The sequence below is a fragment of the Galeopterus variegatus genome, unplaced genomic scaffold (assembly GCF_000696425.1).
Source record: "Galeopterus variegatus unplaced genomic scaffold, G_variegatus-3.0.2 Scaffold1936, whole genome shotgun sequence".
Taxonomy (NCBI): Eukaryota; Metazoa; Chordata; class Mammalia; order Dermoptera; family Cynocephalidae; genus Galeopterus; species Galeopterus variegatus.
Genome location: NW_007728047.1, coordinates 91,663 through 107,966, shown reverse-complemented (window position 1 = coordinate 107,966; position 16,304 = coordinate 91,663). Strand labels below are relative to the sequence as shown.

Genomic DNA, 16,304 nt, shown 5'->3' with positions numbered 1-16,304 from the left:
CCGCGCGCGCTAGCAGAGCCTGCAACCAGGTGTCTTCGCCTCCACCTGCCTGGCCCCCTCCCACAGCCTGATCCTGCCTGGTCATCTGCCTGTTCCTCTGGCTTGTCTCCCGTGCCTGTCCTCAGCTCCTGTCTCTATCCCTGTCTGGCATTTCTTTCCTTGTCCCCCATTTCCCATTCCCGTCCTCCACCCTCATCTCCTTGATCTCTGCATCCATCAGCATCCCTGCTTCTACACAATGGCCATTCTCCAGCCCCCATTTCTGTTTTGCCCCCTTCCCCATCACCCAATACATGTCCCATCTTCATTCCTGCCTGTCCCCAGTGCCCATCCCTCATCCACCATCCCTGTCCTCATTTTGGTTCCCATCCGTTCTATGTTCTGTACCCCATTTTCATTCCTCTGGTCCCTACTCCATATGCAACCCTGTCTCTGCCCAATGCCTGCCCACCATTTCTGATCCCCACCTCATCCCTGTGCCCATGCTTATGCTTGTTGCATTCTCATCCCTGCACCCAATACCTGTGCCTGCCCAGTCCCCAATCCCAGTCCCCCTCCATCTCTGTCCCAGTCCTCACCCCAGCCTGTCCTGTCCACCCCACCTCTGTCCTCATCCCCATCTCTATCCCTGGTCCCCAGCCAGACTCCACCCGGTCCTGACTGCGGTGCCTCTTTCTAGGTGCAGGGGCTCAGTGTGCTGTTTCCTCCCCTTCCCAACACAGGCCTGGCCTGTTCCTTCTCCAAACAAAGGGTGCTGTCCCCTCCCCTGGCCTAATCCCCAGCGCTCCACCTGACCCACGCAGCAGGAGAAAAGCTACTGACCAGTCTGGAGGCCCGGGAGAGGTACACCCTGCAATGCGGCTGGGGGGCTGACAACCTTGTCCTCTCCCCAGGCCCAGCGGTCACATCCCAAAAGGGCCCCCTCCCCCCGTAGAGTTGAGCAGCAAGAAGCGGCCTCAACTCCCCTCAGGTGCGTGGGCCCACTGCCTTAGGGGCTAAACTCTCCCGGTGCGGCTCCTCCTGCTGGGGTCTGAAGGAGCCTGCCTGCCCAAGCCCCCCCACACCCAGCCGCTTGCACCTCCTCCCCTGCACCGACAGCCGCACTAGCCTCTCCCCTCTGCAAATGTCACCGCGCCCAATTAGCTTAATTAAACCAGCTCTGGAGTGAGGGGTACCCCTCCTCGGACAACACCCCACTCCCACAGTGAGCCATAGGAGGGAGGGACATGGGCTCTGGGCAAAGGGGACTGCCCTTACCACCTTGCTTTCCCTCACTCCCACCCCCACCCACCTTGGAGACAGACAACCTGAAGGACAGAGGGAGAGAACCACAGTCAGCGAGACAGACAAAAACACGGAGCAAAACAGAATCATGGAAGTAGAGAATTAGAGACAGAGAGACAGAGTGAAGGAAGAGACAGAGGGACAAAAAGACTGAGAGAAGAGTGGGAGAGAGAGATGGAAAAACAGTAAAAAGAGAGCAAGAGAGGGAGAGAGAATGCAAGCGATCAGGGAAGCCAGAGGGAGGATTTTATTTTATTTTATTCCATGTTCCCATTTCTCGGCTCGTTTCCTCGCAGACTCTCGCCCCTCCCTGTCCGAGCTCCCCCCACAAGGTCACTTCGGCCGCCCCCCCCAACTCCTCCCTTTTATCTTGGCTGTCTCTAGCTAGGGGGTGGGGTGTGTGTGTGCACCAGTGCTCAAAGCCCAGGGATTTGCCAGGATCAGAGAAGCAGAGACAACAATTTGTCTGGGATCAGGTGGGGGGAACACCCTGGCACCTCCCCCAGCCCCTGCCTGGTAGGAGTCACTGGAGTAAACCAGCCCGGCCAGGTCATGGGCTAGGTGCAGGACATAGAGGTGCTGGGGTGTGCTGAGAGGAGGTGGACTGGAGGCATCTGGGGTCACAGCATCAGGCATCAGTGGACTTGGATGGCTGGCTCCCCTGGAAAGAGCAGTGGTTGGGTCCAGAGGGGTGAGTTAGGGATCAGAGTTCAAATGACCCAACCTTCAGCTTTCCCTGAAAGCCTCACCCATTCTTTCCTCTAATGGCTCACCTCACTGAGCCTACCTCCCGGGCTCTCAGCACCCCACCCCCAACAAGCTTCTTCTCCCTCCCACTGTGGCCTGGAACCCCCTTACCCCAGCCCCTCTCTGTCCCACCCTCTGGTTGTTAGCTGCCAGCTCAAGCTCATCTGAGTCAATCACTCTTGCTGCCCCCACCCCCTTCACCTGCGCTGGGAGGAGGGATAGATGGGAGGAGGAATGAGGGGGGCGATAAATATGTATGATGAGCGAGTGGCGGCAGCATTAATAACCTGGGATCGCAGAGCTGCGGGGACAGGGACCAGGCGGTGGAGATTCTAGCCCAGCAGCTTGGCGCTGCTGGTTCCTGTCCCCCACGGACACACAGCGTGTACACATGGGCGTGTGCAAACAAAGCGGGCACCCATGCTGCCTGCCTCCTTACCTACCCACAGCTCAGACTGCACATCAGTGTAGGACACCCCATGGGGACCATCCATATACAATTCACACATAGATACACATACCCCCCCCAATGAGAACACAGTGAGACCACACTTGTTCTATCACTGTTCTATCTAAAGGGATACACCCCTTTAAAAAGAGCTTGACATGTGGACAGAGGATGATAGGAGCTCATGCAAGAAAGGCGACACCTCCAGACAATCACACACAGCTACCCTCAGACTACTATACACAGACATACTGCCAATCTAGGCACACAACCATGCCAGTCACAGAGACACTACTACCACAAACTGACACACGCAGCCTCATTCAGATCAACACACAGACAAACACACAGCCAGTCCAGGAGCATGTACATAACGACCACAGACTTACGCAATAGACATGTAGCCACTACAGGCAGGCAGACACACACGCAGTCACCACAACCACACGCACAACCACCATAGACTGATACTGTACTGGCTGCCCCAGGCAGACACACACAGAACCACTCTAGGTAGACAGACCCACACACAACGATTTCAGACTAACAGAAACAAAACCACCCAAGACTGACAAGCACAGTATTGCCTCCCCCCAGGGGACCTGCAGGCGGTCAGGGCCACACGGAAAGGCAATGGCAGCGGCTAGCACAGGCTGACTGACACACTCTGACACGCTCTGCTCCTCTCCCTCTCCTCTCCCTCCCGCTCCCCTCGCTGGAGCGGCATCTCCATATTTCTTCCTCTAGCTCTCTCCCGTCTCTTTCACTCCCGGCCACCCCCACTCGCCACCCCCGCCCCAGATAATTGATGGCCCGGGCCTGGCCCGGCCGCTCCCGCCTCTCGATCCATCTTGTACTCGCGCCCGCGCTGTCTCCCAGATCGGCCGCCACCTGAGACACACCGAGACGGGTGGGAGCAGGCGGGGCGGCTCCTCCGGCCCCCCTTGCTGCCCAGGGAAGGACCGCCAGGCGGCCCCCGCCACAACAGGAGGGGGGGGGACCCGCGTATCCCCCAAGCCTCGGCCCTCAGTGTCGGGACTCTCCTCGGCTCGGCTCAGCTCAGCCGGTTTCCAGCGCCCCCTCCCAGCCGGCCAGTCAGGGCTGAGGCCGGGAGGGGCTCTAATCTCAGCAGAAGCGCGGGAGGTCTTCGCACCTCCTCTGGATGCTGGATGTTAATGTGGCCGTGGCCTCACTTGTTCCAGTCCAGCTCCTCCTGGGCCCCTTACTCGGAACCAAGCAGGGGCCAGGCTAGGGAAGACAGCCGGGTTCCAGGGCGCCACTCCCCGCTCACACCCACGCTGGCTTTGGCTTTTTGGCCCACACTGGAGCCCTGTGAGAACAGGGGCATTTTCAGCGTCATTTCACAGACATAGAAACTGAGGCCTAGACAGATGAAGGAACTTGTCCAGGACCACACAGCTTACAAGGGCTTCAGGTCTACTCCGATGCACACTCCCCGAACCACTCGGTGCGGACTGGACGATTCCATTTGGTCTCCTAGAGGCTGGCCGTAGAGGCTGGTGTGGGTAGGGCTCTGCCAGGGTTGCCACGGACGACCCCAGCGTCTCTCTTTCCTCCTCTTTCTTCGTGCACAGGCCGTCAGCGCTCAGATACCAGCGTCCAGGAGGCCGCAGTACCTGGAGCTGCGCCCCACCACGGCCGGACCGGGCGCCTCTGGCCAACTGCTCCCGTCGCCCAAGGCTTCCGACGGCCTGGGCCCCGCCCGCGCCTGGAGCTGGGCCTGGCCGGCTAACCACACGGGGGCGCTGGTCAGGGCCGGGGCGGCCGGGGCGGCCGGGGCGCTGCCCTCGCCGCGCACCAAGAGGAAGCCATCCATCAAAGCGGCCCGCGCCAAAAAGATTTTTGGCTGGGGAGACTTCTACTTTCGGGTGCATACCCTCAAATTCTCGCTGCTGGTGACCGGCAAGATCGTGGACCATGTGAACGGTACCTTCAGTGTGTATTTCCGCCACAATTCGTCCAGCCTGGGTAACCTCAGTGTCAGTATCGTTCCGCCCTCCAAGCGTGTCGAGTTCGGAGGCGTCTGGCTGCCGGGGTCCGTCCCCCACCCTCTGCAGTCTACGCTGGCCCTGGAGGGGGTGCTTCCTAGGCTGGGGCCCCCACTGGGGATGGCGACAGCAGCGGCGGGGCCCGGGCTTGGGGGCACCCTTGGGGGCGCACTGGCAGGGTCACTTGGGGGCGCGCTGGGAGTGCCCGGGGCCAAAGAGTCACGTGCTTTCAACTGCCACGTGGAGTATGAGAAGACAAACCGCGCGCGCAAGCACCGCCCGTGCCTGTACGACCCATCGCAGGTGTGCTTCACTGAGCACACGCAGAGCCAGGCGGCCTGGCTCTGTGCCAAGCCCTTCAAAGTCATCTGCATCTTCGTCTCTTTCCTCAGCTTTGACTACAAACTGGTGCAGAAGGTGTGCCCAGACTATAACTTCCAGAGCGAGCACCCCTACTTTGGATAGCGCGCCCCACCCCAGCCCGGCCCTGAGCTTCCCGCCAGATCCTGGCCTAGCTAGGTGGGACCCCTCCCTGTACCCCGCCTCCCCTGATCCTGTGGCCGCGTCCACCCCTTCCACTCGGGGGGCGGAGGCGAACAGCCGTCCCGGGGACCACCAGCCGATGTGGGTCCCTTTTCCCTCATGGGAAATGCCCGCAAAGAGGCTGGGGTAGCCCTTTCCAAATCACCCCTAAGTGAAGGCCTAAGAGCGCAGCCTCACAACAGGCAGGGCTTGGAGGCCTCCTAGCGTCCCCTACGTCCACACTGAGCCTCCTTTTTGCCCCTGGCGCTGGGCTGGGCACTCCCTCTGCCCACAGCTTTAATAAGGCCTGGCCTGGCATCCTCCTCCCAACCTTTCTATCCCCAATTCTTGTCCTCCTGCTCTACCCTGTCCCCTGTGTAAAGACTTTAAATACCCACCAACCCTGGCCTTTCCCCATCCCTTTCTGCCTGCCATATGCCTGTCCCCTTTTCCTCGAACCCCACTAGGGTAGGGGAAGCAGAACTCCTGGGCACAGGCGCTCGCCGGGCCCCTGCGCTCTGCCTGCCTCCTTCCCGTCCCTGTAGTCCAGCTGTACCTGCCCTCTCCGGCTGCTTCCTCTCGGTGATATTTTTTCTACGCCAAAACAGACGGGAAAGGGAACAAAATAAAGTGAAATCCAATACGCGTCTGTGTGAGACCTTTGGGGGGGGGGCAGGTAGGAGGTAGGGTTTCTGTCTGGTAGAGAACTGGACAGGGCTTCCTCCCTGGGCACCTCCTAGAAAACTGAGGCAAAGACTGACAGAGCTAGCACCATGGAGGTCATCCAAGACTGGATCAGAGATGAGGGCAACCCTTGAAGCAGAGCCCTGCCTGAGGTGAGGATGTTCCTCCCTGGGGTGGGCAAGAGGAAGCTGCAGCAGATAGGATAGGAATTAGACCTGAGTGGGGAGTATCAGGTGGACCATTTAGGGCGATTTGGGGAATGAGACACAAGACTTTGAATGGGATGGAGATGTAGGGACAGTGTAGGCAGAGCGCAGACAACCTGCTAAGCTCCACTGGGCTGGCGGGAGACAGCAAGCTGGGAGGGAGGGGGAACGGTGTTTGCGGCATCTGGAGTCATCGATCTTCCTTTTCCTTCCTAATTTCGTGGGCGCTGAGTTTGCAGACGGATGAGGGAGGAGGGAGCATTGGGATGAGGAGATGGGGGAAGGGATGAGAGCAGGTTTGGAGGGCGGGGCCGCGTCGCTGCTGCTTGCTGCTTGCAAACACAGCCCCCTTCAGCCAGCTGCCCACCCTCCCCACCCCTGCAGTCAGCTTCCTCCTGCAGCCGCGGCTGCTAATTTTAACCGCCCCCAACCCTGGCCTGGGCGTTAATTGGCTGCTGCTTCATTAGCAGTTCTCAGCTCAGCCGCCCACTTTCCCATAGGACCCAGGGATAGGGACAGGCCTAGGCACAGAGAAACTCCTCCCCTCCAGCCTTTCTTCGCCTGGAGTCCCGGGTTAAGGTACCCACTGGGAGAAAGCAGTGTTCTCCAGGAGAATGCCCATTGACTCTAGTGGGAAACTGAGTCAGAGGTGGATTGGACCCAGACAAGCCTGGGAGTGAAAAGTTGGTAAGCACAAAATAATTGTCTGCTGGATGGATGGATAGATGGATGGTTGAATAACAGGGTCAACTAAAGAAGAAGGGAGATAGGGAATGGTTCTGGATCAGAGGTTGGAAGAAGAATCCAGAGGCCTCCTACCACTGGGCCTATTGCTGGAAACACCTGAGAAAAGCTGAGGCTAGAGTGGGAGTAAAGGAGGCTAGAACTAAGCGGGGATTTCTTTTCTTTTCTTTTTTTTTTTTAAAGATGACCGGTAAGGGGATCTTAACCCTTGATTTGGTGTTGTCAGCACCACGCTCAGTGAGCAAACCGGCCATCCCTATATGGGATCCGAACCCGTGGCCTTGGTGTTGTCAGCACCGCACTCTCCCGAGTGAGCCACGGGGCCGGTCCTTAAGCGGGGATTTCTAAGGCCTGGTATGAGAGCCAGGAGGTATAGCTGGCCAGCTAGCTCAGTTGGTTAGTGCACAGCCTTATACCTTGACTTGGTGTTGTCAGCACCACGCTCAGCCAGTGAGCTAACCGGCCATCCCTATATGGGATCCGAACCCGTGGCCTTGGTGTTGTCAGCACCACGCTCAGCCAGTGAGCTAACCGGCCATCCCTATATGGGATCCGAACCCGTGGCCTTGGTGTTGTCAGCACCGCACTCTCCCGAGTGAGCCACGGGGCCGGTCCTTAAGCGGGGATTTCTAAGGCCTGGTATGAGAGCCAGGAGGTATAGCTGGCCAGCTAGCTCAGTTGGTTAGTGCACAGCCTTATAGCACCAAGGTCACGTTTGGGTCCCTGTACCACCCAGCCAAAAAGAAAAAAAAATTTTTTGAGGGAACAGGTGGGAATGATTGGAATTAGCAAGTTAGCCTCTCTGGGCCTCAGTTTCCTTATTTGGAAAGCCATAATAAAATAGTGTGTGGTGGGGATTAAATGAGACTTTGCATGTAAACACACTCTTCAATAGATTGTCCTCCCCCTCTTTGACTCACAAACCTGCCTCCTCCATGGCCATCTCCTCCACCTGCTACTACTACATCTGGACGTCTGAGAGCCGAGTGAAGTGTCTCTGCCTGTTATTTCACTTGTTGAATTTTACTTGTTCACCTCTTGAAGTCTCAGCAGGCAGTGAGCTCTTATATCTCCAGGGCTATGGCATACCTGGAGTGGAGTTAGGAGCTCACTATGTCTCTTGAATGAGTGAATGTGTTATAGTCCTGCCTAAGGCAATAGTTCTCAAAACCGCTGCTTATCAGAATCACTGAGAAGGGGCATGGTTGTGTGTCAGCATGAGTGGGCAAGTGCCCACTCTTTGCAATCCTCTAAATTAGAACCTCTAAGAAGAAGCCCCCCAGTCATATTTATGCCATATTTCCCAACGAATTCTGATGCCCAGGTTTTGGAACCTATTCCTAGAGGGATCAATGAGTTTCTCTCCCAAGGGTTTTATCCAGACGAAGTCAGGCTAAAAGAAAGATTCCTTCCAGTTCCAAGATCTTTAGCCCTGGGATATAAGGAGATCTCACTGGCTGCTGGGACATCAAGAGGTGAAGAGGTAACAAAATGCAACACTTGCAACAACGGGAGGAGGCACCTAACTCTGCTCCCAGATGTCCGAGGAGGAGGGGGGAGGGGAGGAGGATGTCTGGAGGAGGCAAGTTTGTGAGTCAGAGAAAGAAGGGGAGGACAATCCATCACAGAACATGTTCACACGCAAAGACTCATTTAAGGCCCACCACACGCCATTTTATTATGGCTTTACAAGTGAGGAAACTGAGGCCCAGATAGGCTAATTTGCTAGTTACTCCCAGAGCTGGAACTTGATCTCAGGTCTCACCCTTCCAAACCAGGGTGCTTTCCAGTGCATCTGATGCTCTATCTTGTACGGGAGTCTTTGGATCACCCAGAGAGCCTAACAATATTCAGTAGGGAACCAATAAATGCTTGTCTTAACGACCGACAGGAGAAAAAACAAAAAAATTTTTAAAACCCTGAAAAGCTTCCGGACAGTAAGGAGATGAGTGGCACTGGACCTCTTCTCTTTCAGGCGAGAGCCTCTGACCCTGGGGTTACAGATGGAAAAATTAGGTGGAAAAGGTGGGGTTGGGGGACTACAATTCCCATAAGGCCACAAAGGAGCCACCATCACGCATGCGTAGGCCCCTCCCCTTAACTCTGGCTTCCCGGGTCGCTCTTCTTGCGCAAGCGCTCTCGAAGAAGACCGATCCCGCTTTTTCCCTCCGGCCAGAGTTAGTGTTTGGACCTCCTGCGACCTCAGGTTGCGATGCTGCCCTTTTCTTTGCTCTGGACAACTCGGGTAAGAATGGGGCTCGGGAGACTTGGGTGACCAGTGGAAAAGAAGCCCCCCTCTTGCCTTAGGTTCCCAATCACAAACTCTGGGGTTCTCTGGGCTTCTCCACGCACGTGGTCTGGGGCCCCAGGGAGCGGACTCATAACTAGGTAATTTCAGAGACACCTGGGCGCGCGTGGGGCGGACTGGGGTCCCTCCCCATTCTTGTGATCAGACGCCCCAGGGTCTCGTGACCTCCCATTTCACCTGGCATTAGGGGAGAAGACCGCGGATGCCCCGCGGACGCTGTGCTGGCTAACGAGCGGGGTTCCCGGCTTCTACCCGCAAACTGAGCCTTCCCTGCCAGCTCTGAGCCGTGCAGATGATGCAACCGATCCCCACTGCTTGCATCAGGCAGGGGTCCCATGGTAGTGTGGGCTAGAAGGAAGTGGTAAAGAGGGATGGGGGGCGAAGGGGACAGGATATAGGTTTTGGCTTCCCTGGGGGCAGACATCCTCCCCCCACCACACCACACACACACCTCTTCCGCTGAGACTGCTAACACCCTATCCTCCCACCATCATTGCTCTAGAAACCACCTCTACACCCTGTAGCCTTGACCCCTGCCAACTCAATCTCTCCTCCCCTGACTGGGGTACAGTTTATGGAGGCCCCGCAGGAACACCCTTTTGTTCCTGTGGATGGGGAGGTTGTGGGATCTCAGTGGCCCTCTCTTGAGTTTGGGAGACACAGGCTTCTGGAGGACAAGTTTTGCCCTGTGGCTTTGCAGAGTTGTTCATGGGGCAAGGTGGAGGGATATTCTGAGGTGAGGTGAGTGGAGCAAATCAGAGCAACCCCCTAGACATTGATCTCAACCTTGGCTCTAGAACTGGCTTTTGAAGGTGTAGGTGGGGGTAGTGAGAACTGGAATAACAGGCCAGCTGGACATCTGGCTGCTTGGTGTGGAGCCAGAGAGGCGTATAGGCATGGCTGAAGATGATTGGGAGACAATTTCTCTGGGCTGTTTTTATTTGACCCTGGCTTTTCCTGCCCTTAGCCTCTGCGGAGATGTGGTCATCTCGTCAGGATGGCTGTTCGGGCTCAGAACAGCGAAGCGGCCCAGACTCAGACTGGAGAAGCAACCAGCGGCTGGACAGGCCAGGAGAGTCTATCGGATAGTGATCCTGAGATGTGGGAGCTGCTGCAGAGGGAAAAGGATAGGCAGTGTCGTGGCCTGGAGCTTATTGCCTCAGAGGTGGGACCTGGGGAGAGGGGGCAGGGGTTGGGCCACCAAGGGTGCAGGAAGTAACCAGTCAGCTTTACTGATATTTCTCCAGATCTCACTTTCAGATTCAGAGCCTTTTTGCTGGGCCTTGTTTCCCTCTCTTTTTAACTATACTCTGAAGCAAAGACAGGGCCAATTCAGTTTATGAGGTTGGGGCATTAGGGATTTTCCAGAACCTACCAGCTCCTAACAGTCTCATTTGGTCCCTCTCTCCCTCCTAAGAAGAAAGAGGAGCCTGGGGGCCGGCCCGTGGCTCACTCGGGAGAGTATGGTGCTAATAACACCAAGGCCATGGGTTTGGATCCCATATAGGGATGGCCAGTTAGCTCAATGGATGACCGTGATGCTGACAACAGCAAGTCAAGGGTTAAGATCCCCTTACCGGTTATCTAAAAAAAAAAAAAAAAAAAAGGAGCCTGGAAATACAAGTTTGTGTGGACAAGTGGCCTTGCTGGGGACACCCGTCACAGCAGTTGGGTTTCTGAGAATGCTGCCTCTGGCCCTGCCCCAAGCCTGGCAAGGACCCCAAGTGCACAAAGCTTTCTGCAGAGCCTAGCTCCCCACTGGACCTCTGGCAGGGTAGGGCTGTGGGGGTCCAAGGGAAGGGGCTCAGTATTTCTGACATTGCCCCTCCACTACCCCAGAACTTCTGCAGCCGAGCTGCGCTGGAGGCCCTGGGGTCCTGTCTGAACAACAAGTACTCGGAGGGTTATCCTGGCAAGAGGTGAGGGCTAGGCACCAGAGGGCTGGAGGGCAGCATCAAGGATGGTGCTCCCAGTGGGGGAAACCTACCTGTACCTCCCAGTGTTCACAGAGGAGTGACCTTCCCAGTCCTTTGCTGATGCTTAAGAGTCCTTTCTTTGTGCCCTTATATACCCCTCTCCCATGGCAGATACTATGGAGGAGCAGAGGTAGTGGATGAAATCGAGTTGCTGTGCCAGCACCGGGCCTTGGAGGCTTTTGACTTGGATCCTGAACAGTGGGGAGTCAATGTCCAGCCCTACTCGGGGTCCCCAGCCAATCTGGCCGCCTACACAGCCCTTCTGCAGCCTCATGATCGGATCATGGGACTGGACCTACCTGATGGGGGCCAGTGAGTGTGGCTGGGCTGGATGATGTGCTTGGTGGGCAGTATTGGCGTGGGAAAGGAGTCATTTAGTGAAACCTACCGTCTACCATAAAGATGAAACAGGCTCTCCCTGTCCTGCATGGTACAGTGGATGAGGAAGATAAGAACCCAGTAACATCAATGCCCACCACAGAGAGGATGGAGAAATGAGAGCACTGAACACTAGGGCCAGTGTTCCAGAGAGGCCTGGAGCTTGGCAGCAAGGGAGTGGTTGTCTGGGGTTATTCCCCTCTGAGGCCTCCTTACTTCCTCTCACTTCCCAGTCTCACCCATGGCTACATGTCCGATGTCAAGCGGATCTCAGCCTCATCCATCTTCTTCGAGTCTATGCCCTATAAGCTCAACGTGAGTGCTCTAGTGTGTTGGGAGGGGGCTGTTCAGGCCCTGGTAGTCCTTTCCTGGGGAAGGTGAAAGGCTGGAGCCCCAGGCAGCCCTCAGGGTCAAGGAGGAGAGTGAGCTGCCCTGCTTCCTTCTCCGGCCTTTAGCTGTTTGTCTGTCTATCCAGCCCAAAACTGGCCTCATTGACTATGACCAGCTGGCACTGACTGCTCGACTTTTCCGACCACGGCTCATTATAGCTGGTACCAGTGCCTATGCTCGCCTCATTGACTATGCTCGCATGAGAGAGGTTGGTGGGGAGCTGAAGTACCAGGCATCTCCCTAGGGGGTGGTGGGGACATCTGGGAGGAGGGGCAGCCTTGGTAGGTCTGTCTGGGCCCTCCCCAGGCTGAGGCCTGTCTCTGTACCTGCCCAGGTGTGTGATGAGGTCAAGGCACACCTGCTGGCAGACATGGCCCACATCAGTGGCCTGGTGGCTGCCAAGGTGATCCCTTCACCTTTCAAGCATGCGGACATTGTCACCACCACCACTCACAAGACTCTTCGAGGGGCCAGGTCAGGCTCCCCTGATGTCAGGCCTTGCTTTTCCCTGCCTTCATGCCCTATTCCCAGGGCATCGTTGGGCTGGATGTGAGAGGAATTCATTCCCACCTGCAGTCTTGAAGATGTCTATCCAGTCCGTGACAATTCTCCTTTTCTTGCCCATGATGGTCATTCCCTGGCAGGGGGTTTGGGGGTGGGAGTGAGAAGCTGATTCCCTCTATCACTGGAATCCAGCACACCAAACCCAACTGAGGTGTACTCTGAGAGCCCTCAGGGGCCCAGGCCAGCTAGCTTCCTTTGCTTTCCCCATCCCTTGTCCATATTTTCAGTTTATATTCTGATCACCCACCTCCTACACAGGTCTGGACTCATCTTCTATCGTAAAGGGGTGCAAACTGTGGACCCCAAGACTGGACGGGAGATCCCTTACACATTTGAGGATCGAATCAACTTCGCTGTGTTCCCATCCCTGCAGGGGGGGCCCCACAACCATGCCATTGCTGCAGTAGCTGTGGCCCTAAAGCAGGTTGGGGGCCTGCTCTTCTGGCGTGGGTGGGGGGCACTGGCCTGGAGGCTTAGACCTTGTACTTTGCTAACTGAAGTTGATGGAAGGGAAATGCCAGGATGGGAGGGGTCAAGGCTGGGGTCACAGTTATGCTGGGGGAGGTGGGGCAAGAAGGCAGGGCAGGGCTTGGGTCCAGGCCTGGAGTCAGAGTTGCTGTCTCATGCTCCAGGCCTGCACCCCCATGTTCCGGGAGTACTCCCTCCAGGTTTTGAAGAATGCTCAGGCCATGGCTGATGCGCTGCTAGAGCGAGGCTACTCACTGGTGTCTGGTGAGCCAGGGGTGGGTGGGTGAGGGCCTTTATACTGTCATGCAGAGGCCCAGGACTCACCGCTCCCTGATTATTATCCCCCCCTTAGGTGGCACTGATAACCACCTGGTGCTGGTAGATCTGCGGCCCAAGGGCCTGGATGGAGCTCGGGCTGAGCGGGTGCTGGAGCTTGTATCCATAACTGCCAACAAGAACACCTGTCCTGGAGACCGAAGTGCCATCACACCTGGGGGCCTGCGGCTTGGTGAGATCTGGAGTTGGAGGAGGAAAGGGGCCCCCACACTTGACGGCCATCAGGTGGGCTTGGGCTATAGCTAATAATCCTCCCTCTCTCCCAGGGGCCCCAGCCTTGACTTCTCGACAGTTCCGTGAGGATGACTTCCGGAGAGTTGTGGCCTTTATAGATGAAGGAGTCAACATTGGCTTGGATGTGAAGAGTAAGACCAGTGAGTAGGCAAAAAAGACACCCACCCCAGCTGGCGGGTTTACACTCACTCTCTGCTCTCTCCCTCAGCTGATCTCAGCGCCTTCCCTAGAGCTCTGACCACTTTTTTTTTATTTCATTGCTCTCTAGCCAAGCTCCAGGATTTCAAATCCTTCCTGCTGAAGGACCCAGAAACAAGTCAGCGTTTGGCCAACCTCAGGCAACGGGTGGAACAGTTTGCCAGGTCCTTCCCCATGCCTGGTTTTGAGGAGCGCTGAAAGCATCTGGGAAATGAGGCCCACAGACTGGAAATTACTCTCCCTTTCCACCTACCTGGACCAGTGGGAGCCTATCTATTTTTTGGTGGAGGTGGGAAGGTCTCCCACTTAGGGCAAGAGCCAGGTATAGTCGTCCCCCTTCCCAGGATTTGTAGTGAGATTTTTTTTTTTTTGCTAACAAGACTTAGAGGGGATTGGAGGGGGCAGGAGCTTTCTGCCCTAATCCTCTGCCATAACTCAGTGTTATAAATGCCTGTTCTTTCTTGGGGAGGGGAGGGTTGCTCTTCTGAGCCAGTAGAAACAGTGGATAGGCACCCTCCTTCCTGTTTTTATCTAATAAAATGCTAACCTGCTCTAAGTTCTGTTACCGTGAGAGGGGTCCCTTGGGCCAGGTGGTGATTCTCTCCCACAGCTTGTACCTCCCTTCCCTCCCAGTACCATCACCACAAGGACCCCTGGGGCTGCAGTCTTCTTTCTCCGTCGGATCAGAGCCGACACCAGACGTGATTAGCAGGCGCAGCAAATTCAATTTGTTAAATGAAATTGTATTTTGCCCACGGCTGCTTCTGTTTGATCCCAGGGGACAGAGGGGAGCAAGAGAGGGGAGGGATGGGGAGCGGCAGGGGGCGGCCCAGGTGTGAAGCCGGAGGGGGTGCTAAAGGCTCCGGAGGGAGCAGGCTCGGGCAAGGGAGGAGCAGGAGTTGTAGGTGCCTGGGCAGACTGGGCGTAGCAGCGACAGTCGAGCTGAGTAGCGCCATCCTTGGGCCTGTGCCCGAGCCTGGGCTAATGTGGGGCCCGCCACGTCGCTTGGCACTCAGGCCCTGCTTGCTTGGCTCACGTCGGCCACGCTCAACACGTAGCCTGTGCCACACCCTGCGAGGCCCGGGTAGGAGGGCAGAGGGGCTGGCTTAGGCCTTTGGGTCGACCCCTGCTGCTGCCTGCCCTCCTGACTGCTCCTCCCCCACATGGAACTCAAGCCGAGGGTCAGAGGCGCTTCCGCTCCTGGGAGCAAGGGAAAGGGTGGGGGTGGGGCTGCCTCCCCTCTGCGTGGGAACCGGGCCTGTGCAGGCAGAAGCTGGACCGGGTGGCCAGACTGTCGCCTTGGGGTCTGGGGGCAGGAAGTGGAAGAAATGAGTGGGTTGGTTGACCGTGGTTTACATCGGACTTGCAGCCCAGCCTGGGTTAGAAGTCTGGCCGGTCCTTCTTCAGCTTCTTATAGTCAGTGGAAACTGCCAGGAACTAAGAGAAGGAAAGGGGGCTTGCACTAAGCACCCCACACTTCCCTTTGCTGCCTGTGGTGGGGGGTTGCAAGACCAGGAGATGAGCGGATTGGAGAGTAATTCTAGAGCCACTGGAGGTACCTTGTATTGGTCATTGGGATTCAAGCGGTTCCAGGGCTCCGGGTTGTTCTTTCGGTCCCAGCTGCAGGGCAGGAGGGGAGGGTTATAGTCTCCTCTCTGGGAGCCAGGATTTAATCTCCGAGCTTCGGCCAGGGTCGCCACCTCTCCACTCCCATCCCAGTACTCAATCTCCCCCCCCCTCCCTGTCTCCTACCCTGGGGGCCCATTTCCCAGAGACCAGTAGGGGAAGGGGCACGTTAGCGGGTGCTGACAAGGAGCCTGTCACCATTGTCAGCGTGGGGCCCGGTGACAAACCGACAACCCGGCCCAGGGACTCCCTTCCCTCCCTACCACCCTAAATTAACCCCGCAGAGCAGAATCGTGGGAATCGGACAGACATCCCGAGGGGCTGGTGTGTCGGTACTGTGCCTCGAATTCCGATAAAGCCGTGGGTGGGCGGATGTGCCTTTCGCTTGCCTGAGGACCCCGCCGCCCCCGGCCCGGCGTGAAGTCTCCAGGCACCAACGGCGCCCCGAACAGCTAACCCCGCCACACTCCAAGTGCTCCTGAGCAGACATAGAGGAACCCAGGCTGGTGTGTCGGTACTGTGCCTCGAATTCCGATAAAGCCGTGGGTGGGCGGATGTGCCTTTCGCTTGCCTGAGGACCCCGCCGCCCCCGGCCCGGCGTGAAGTCTCCAGGCACCAACGGCGCCCCGAACAGCTAACCCCGCCACACTCCAAGTGCTCCTGAGCAGACATAGAGGAACCCAAAAGCCCGAGGCCGCCCGCAGAGCCGTGTCGCCATGGCAACGTGGCCGGGAGCGGCAAGGTGTTCCGCAGCCCCGAGCCGGCCAAGTCGCGAGCCAGAGGGGAGGTGGGCGTCTCCCAGATCAGGAGCGAGCTTCAGTCCTGAGATGCACAGTCGGAGGTGCACGGCCTGGAAGTTCCTGCTAGGGTTACCCATTCCCACCATTCCTGAAAGGTCCATGCTTTCCCATCCCATTTTGCCAACCCAGGACCCCTTCCTGCGTCCCAAGCCCGGCCTTTACCAGACGTCTGGGCTGTGCAGGGCCAGTCGCAGCAGGTAGAGCGCAGCGCTGCCCATGCCCAGGCCTATGAAGCTGATCATCGGGATGAGCTGCGGGGACGACGGAGGGCACTTTCAGGGCCAGCCTCCTCCCCGCTGTTCCCAATTGCCCTTTGCAAGCTTTTCTGCCTGCGCGCCGCCGCCAGCCCCCCCCCCCCCCCCCCCCCCCCCCCCCCCCCCCC

General features: G+C 57.3%; 3 protein-coding genes across 3 annotated transcripts in view; 2 read left to right on the top strand and 1 right to left on the bottom strand.

Moving 5' to 3' along the window:
* Positions 1 to 5,583, top strand: part of NXPH4 (neurexophilin 4) — a 9,358-nt gene extending 3,775 nt beyond the window's left edge. Inside the window, exon 2 of the mRNA XM_008579665.1 lies at positions 4,075 to 5,583. Coding sequence (XP_008577887.1) covers positions 4,075 to 4,953 — 879 coding nt within the window. The 3' untranslated portion in view covers positions 4,954 to 5,583. The remainder of the gene's footprint in view (positions 1 to 4,074) is intronic.
* Positions 5,584 to 8,790: 3,207 nt separating this feature from the next.
* On the top strand, positions 8,791 to 14,247 carry SHMT2 (serine hydroxymethyltransferase 2 (mitochondrial)). Its single transcript, XM_008579663.1, has 12 exons — positions 8,791 to 8,889; positions 9,920 to 10,117; positions 10,792 to 10,871; positions 11,040 to 11,240; positions 11,540 to 11,621; positions 11,782 to 11,904; positions 12,031 to 12,170; positions 12,519 to 12,684; positions 12,893 to 12,992; positions 13,081 to 13,236; positions 13,331 to 13,438; positions 13,567 to 14,247. Exons 1-12 carry the CDS (start codon positions 8,857 to 8,859, stop codon positions 13,692 to 13,694), a joined length of 1,515 nt encoding a protein of 504 aa, XP_008577885.1. The 5' UTR covers positions 8,791 to 8,856; the 3' UTR covers positions 13,695 to 14,247.
* The window catches only part of NDUFA4L2 (NADH dehydrogenase (ubiquinone) 1 alpha subcomplex, 4-like 2), a 3,488-nt gene continuing 994 nt past the window's right edge, over positions 13,811 to 16,304 (bottom strand). Inside the window, exons 2-4 of the mRNA XM_008579664.1 lie at positions 16,085 to 16,173; positions 15,056 to 15,116; positions 13,811 to 14,933 (exon numbers count right to left, since the gene is read on the bottom strand). Coding sequence (XP_008577886.1) covers positions 14,877 to 14,933; positions 15,056 to 15,116; positions 16,085 to 16,173 — 207 coding nt within the window. The 3' untranslated portion in view covers positions 13,811 to 14,876. The remainder of the gene's footprint in view (positions 14,934 to 15,055; positions 15,117 to 16,084; positions 16,174 to 16,304) is intronic.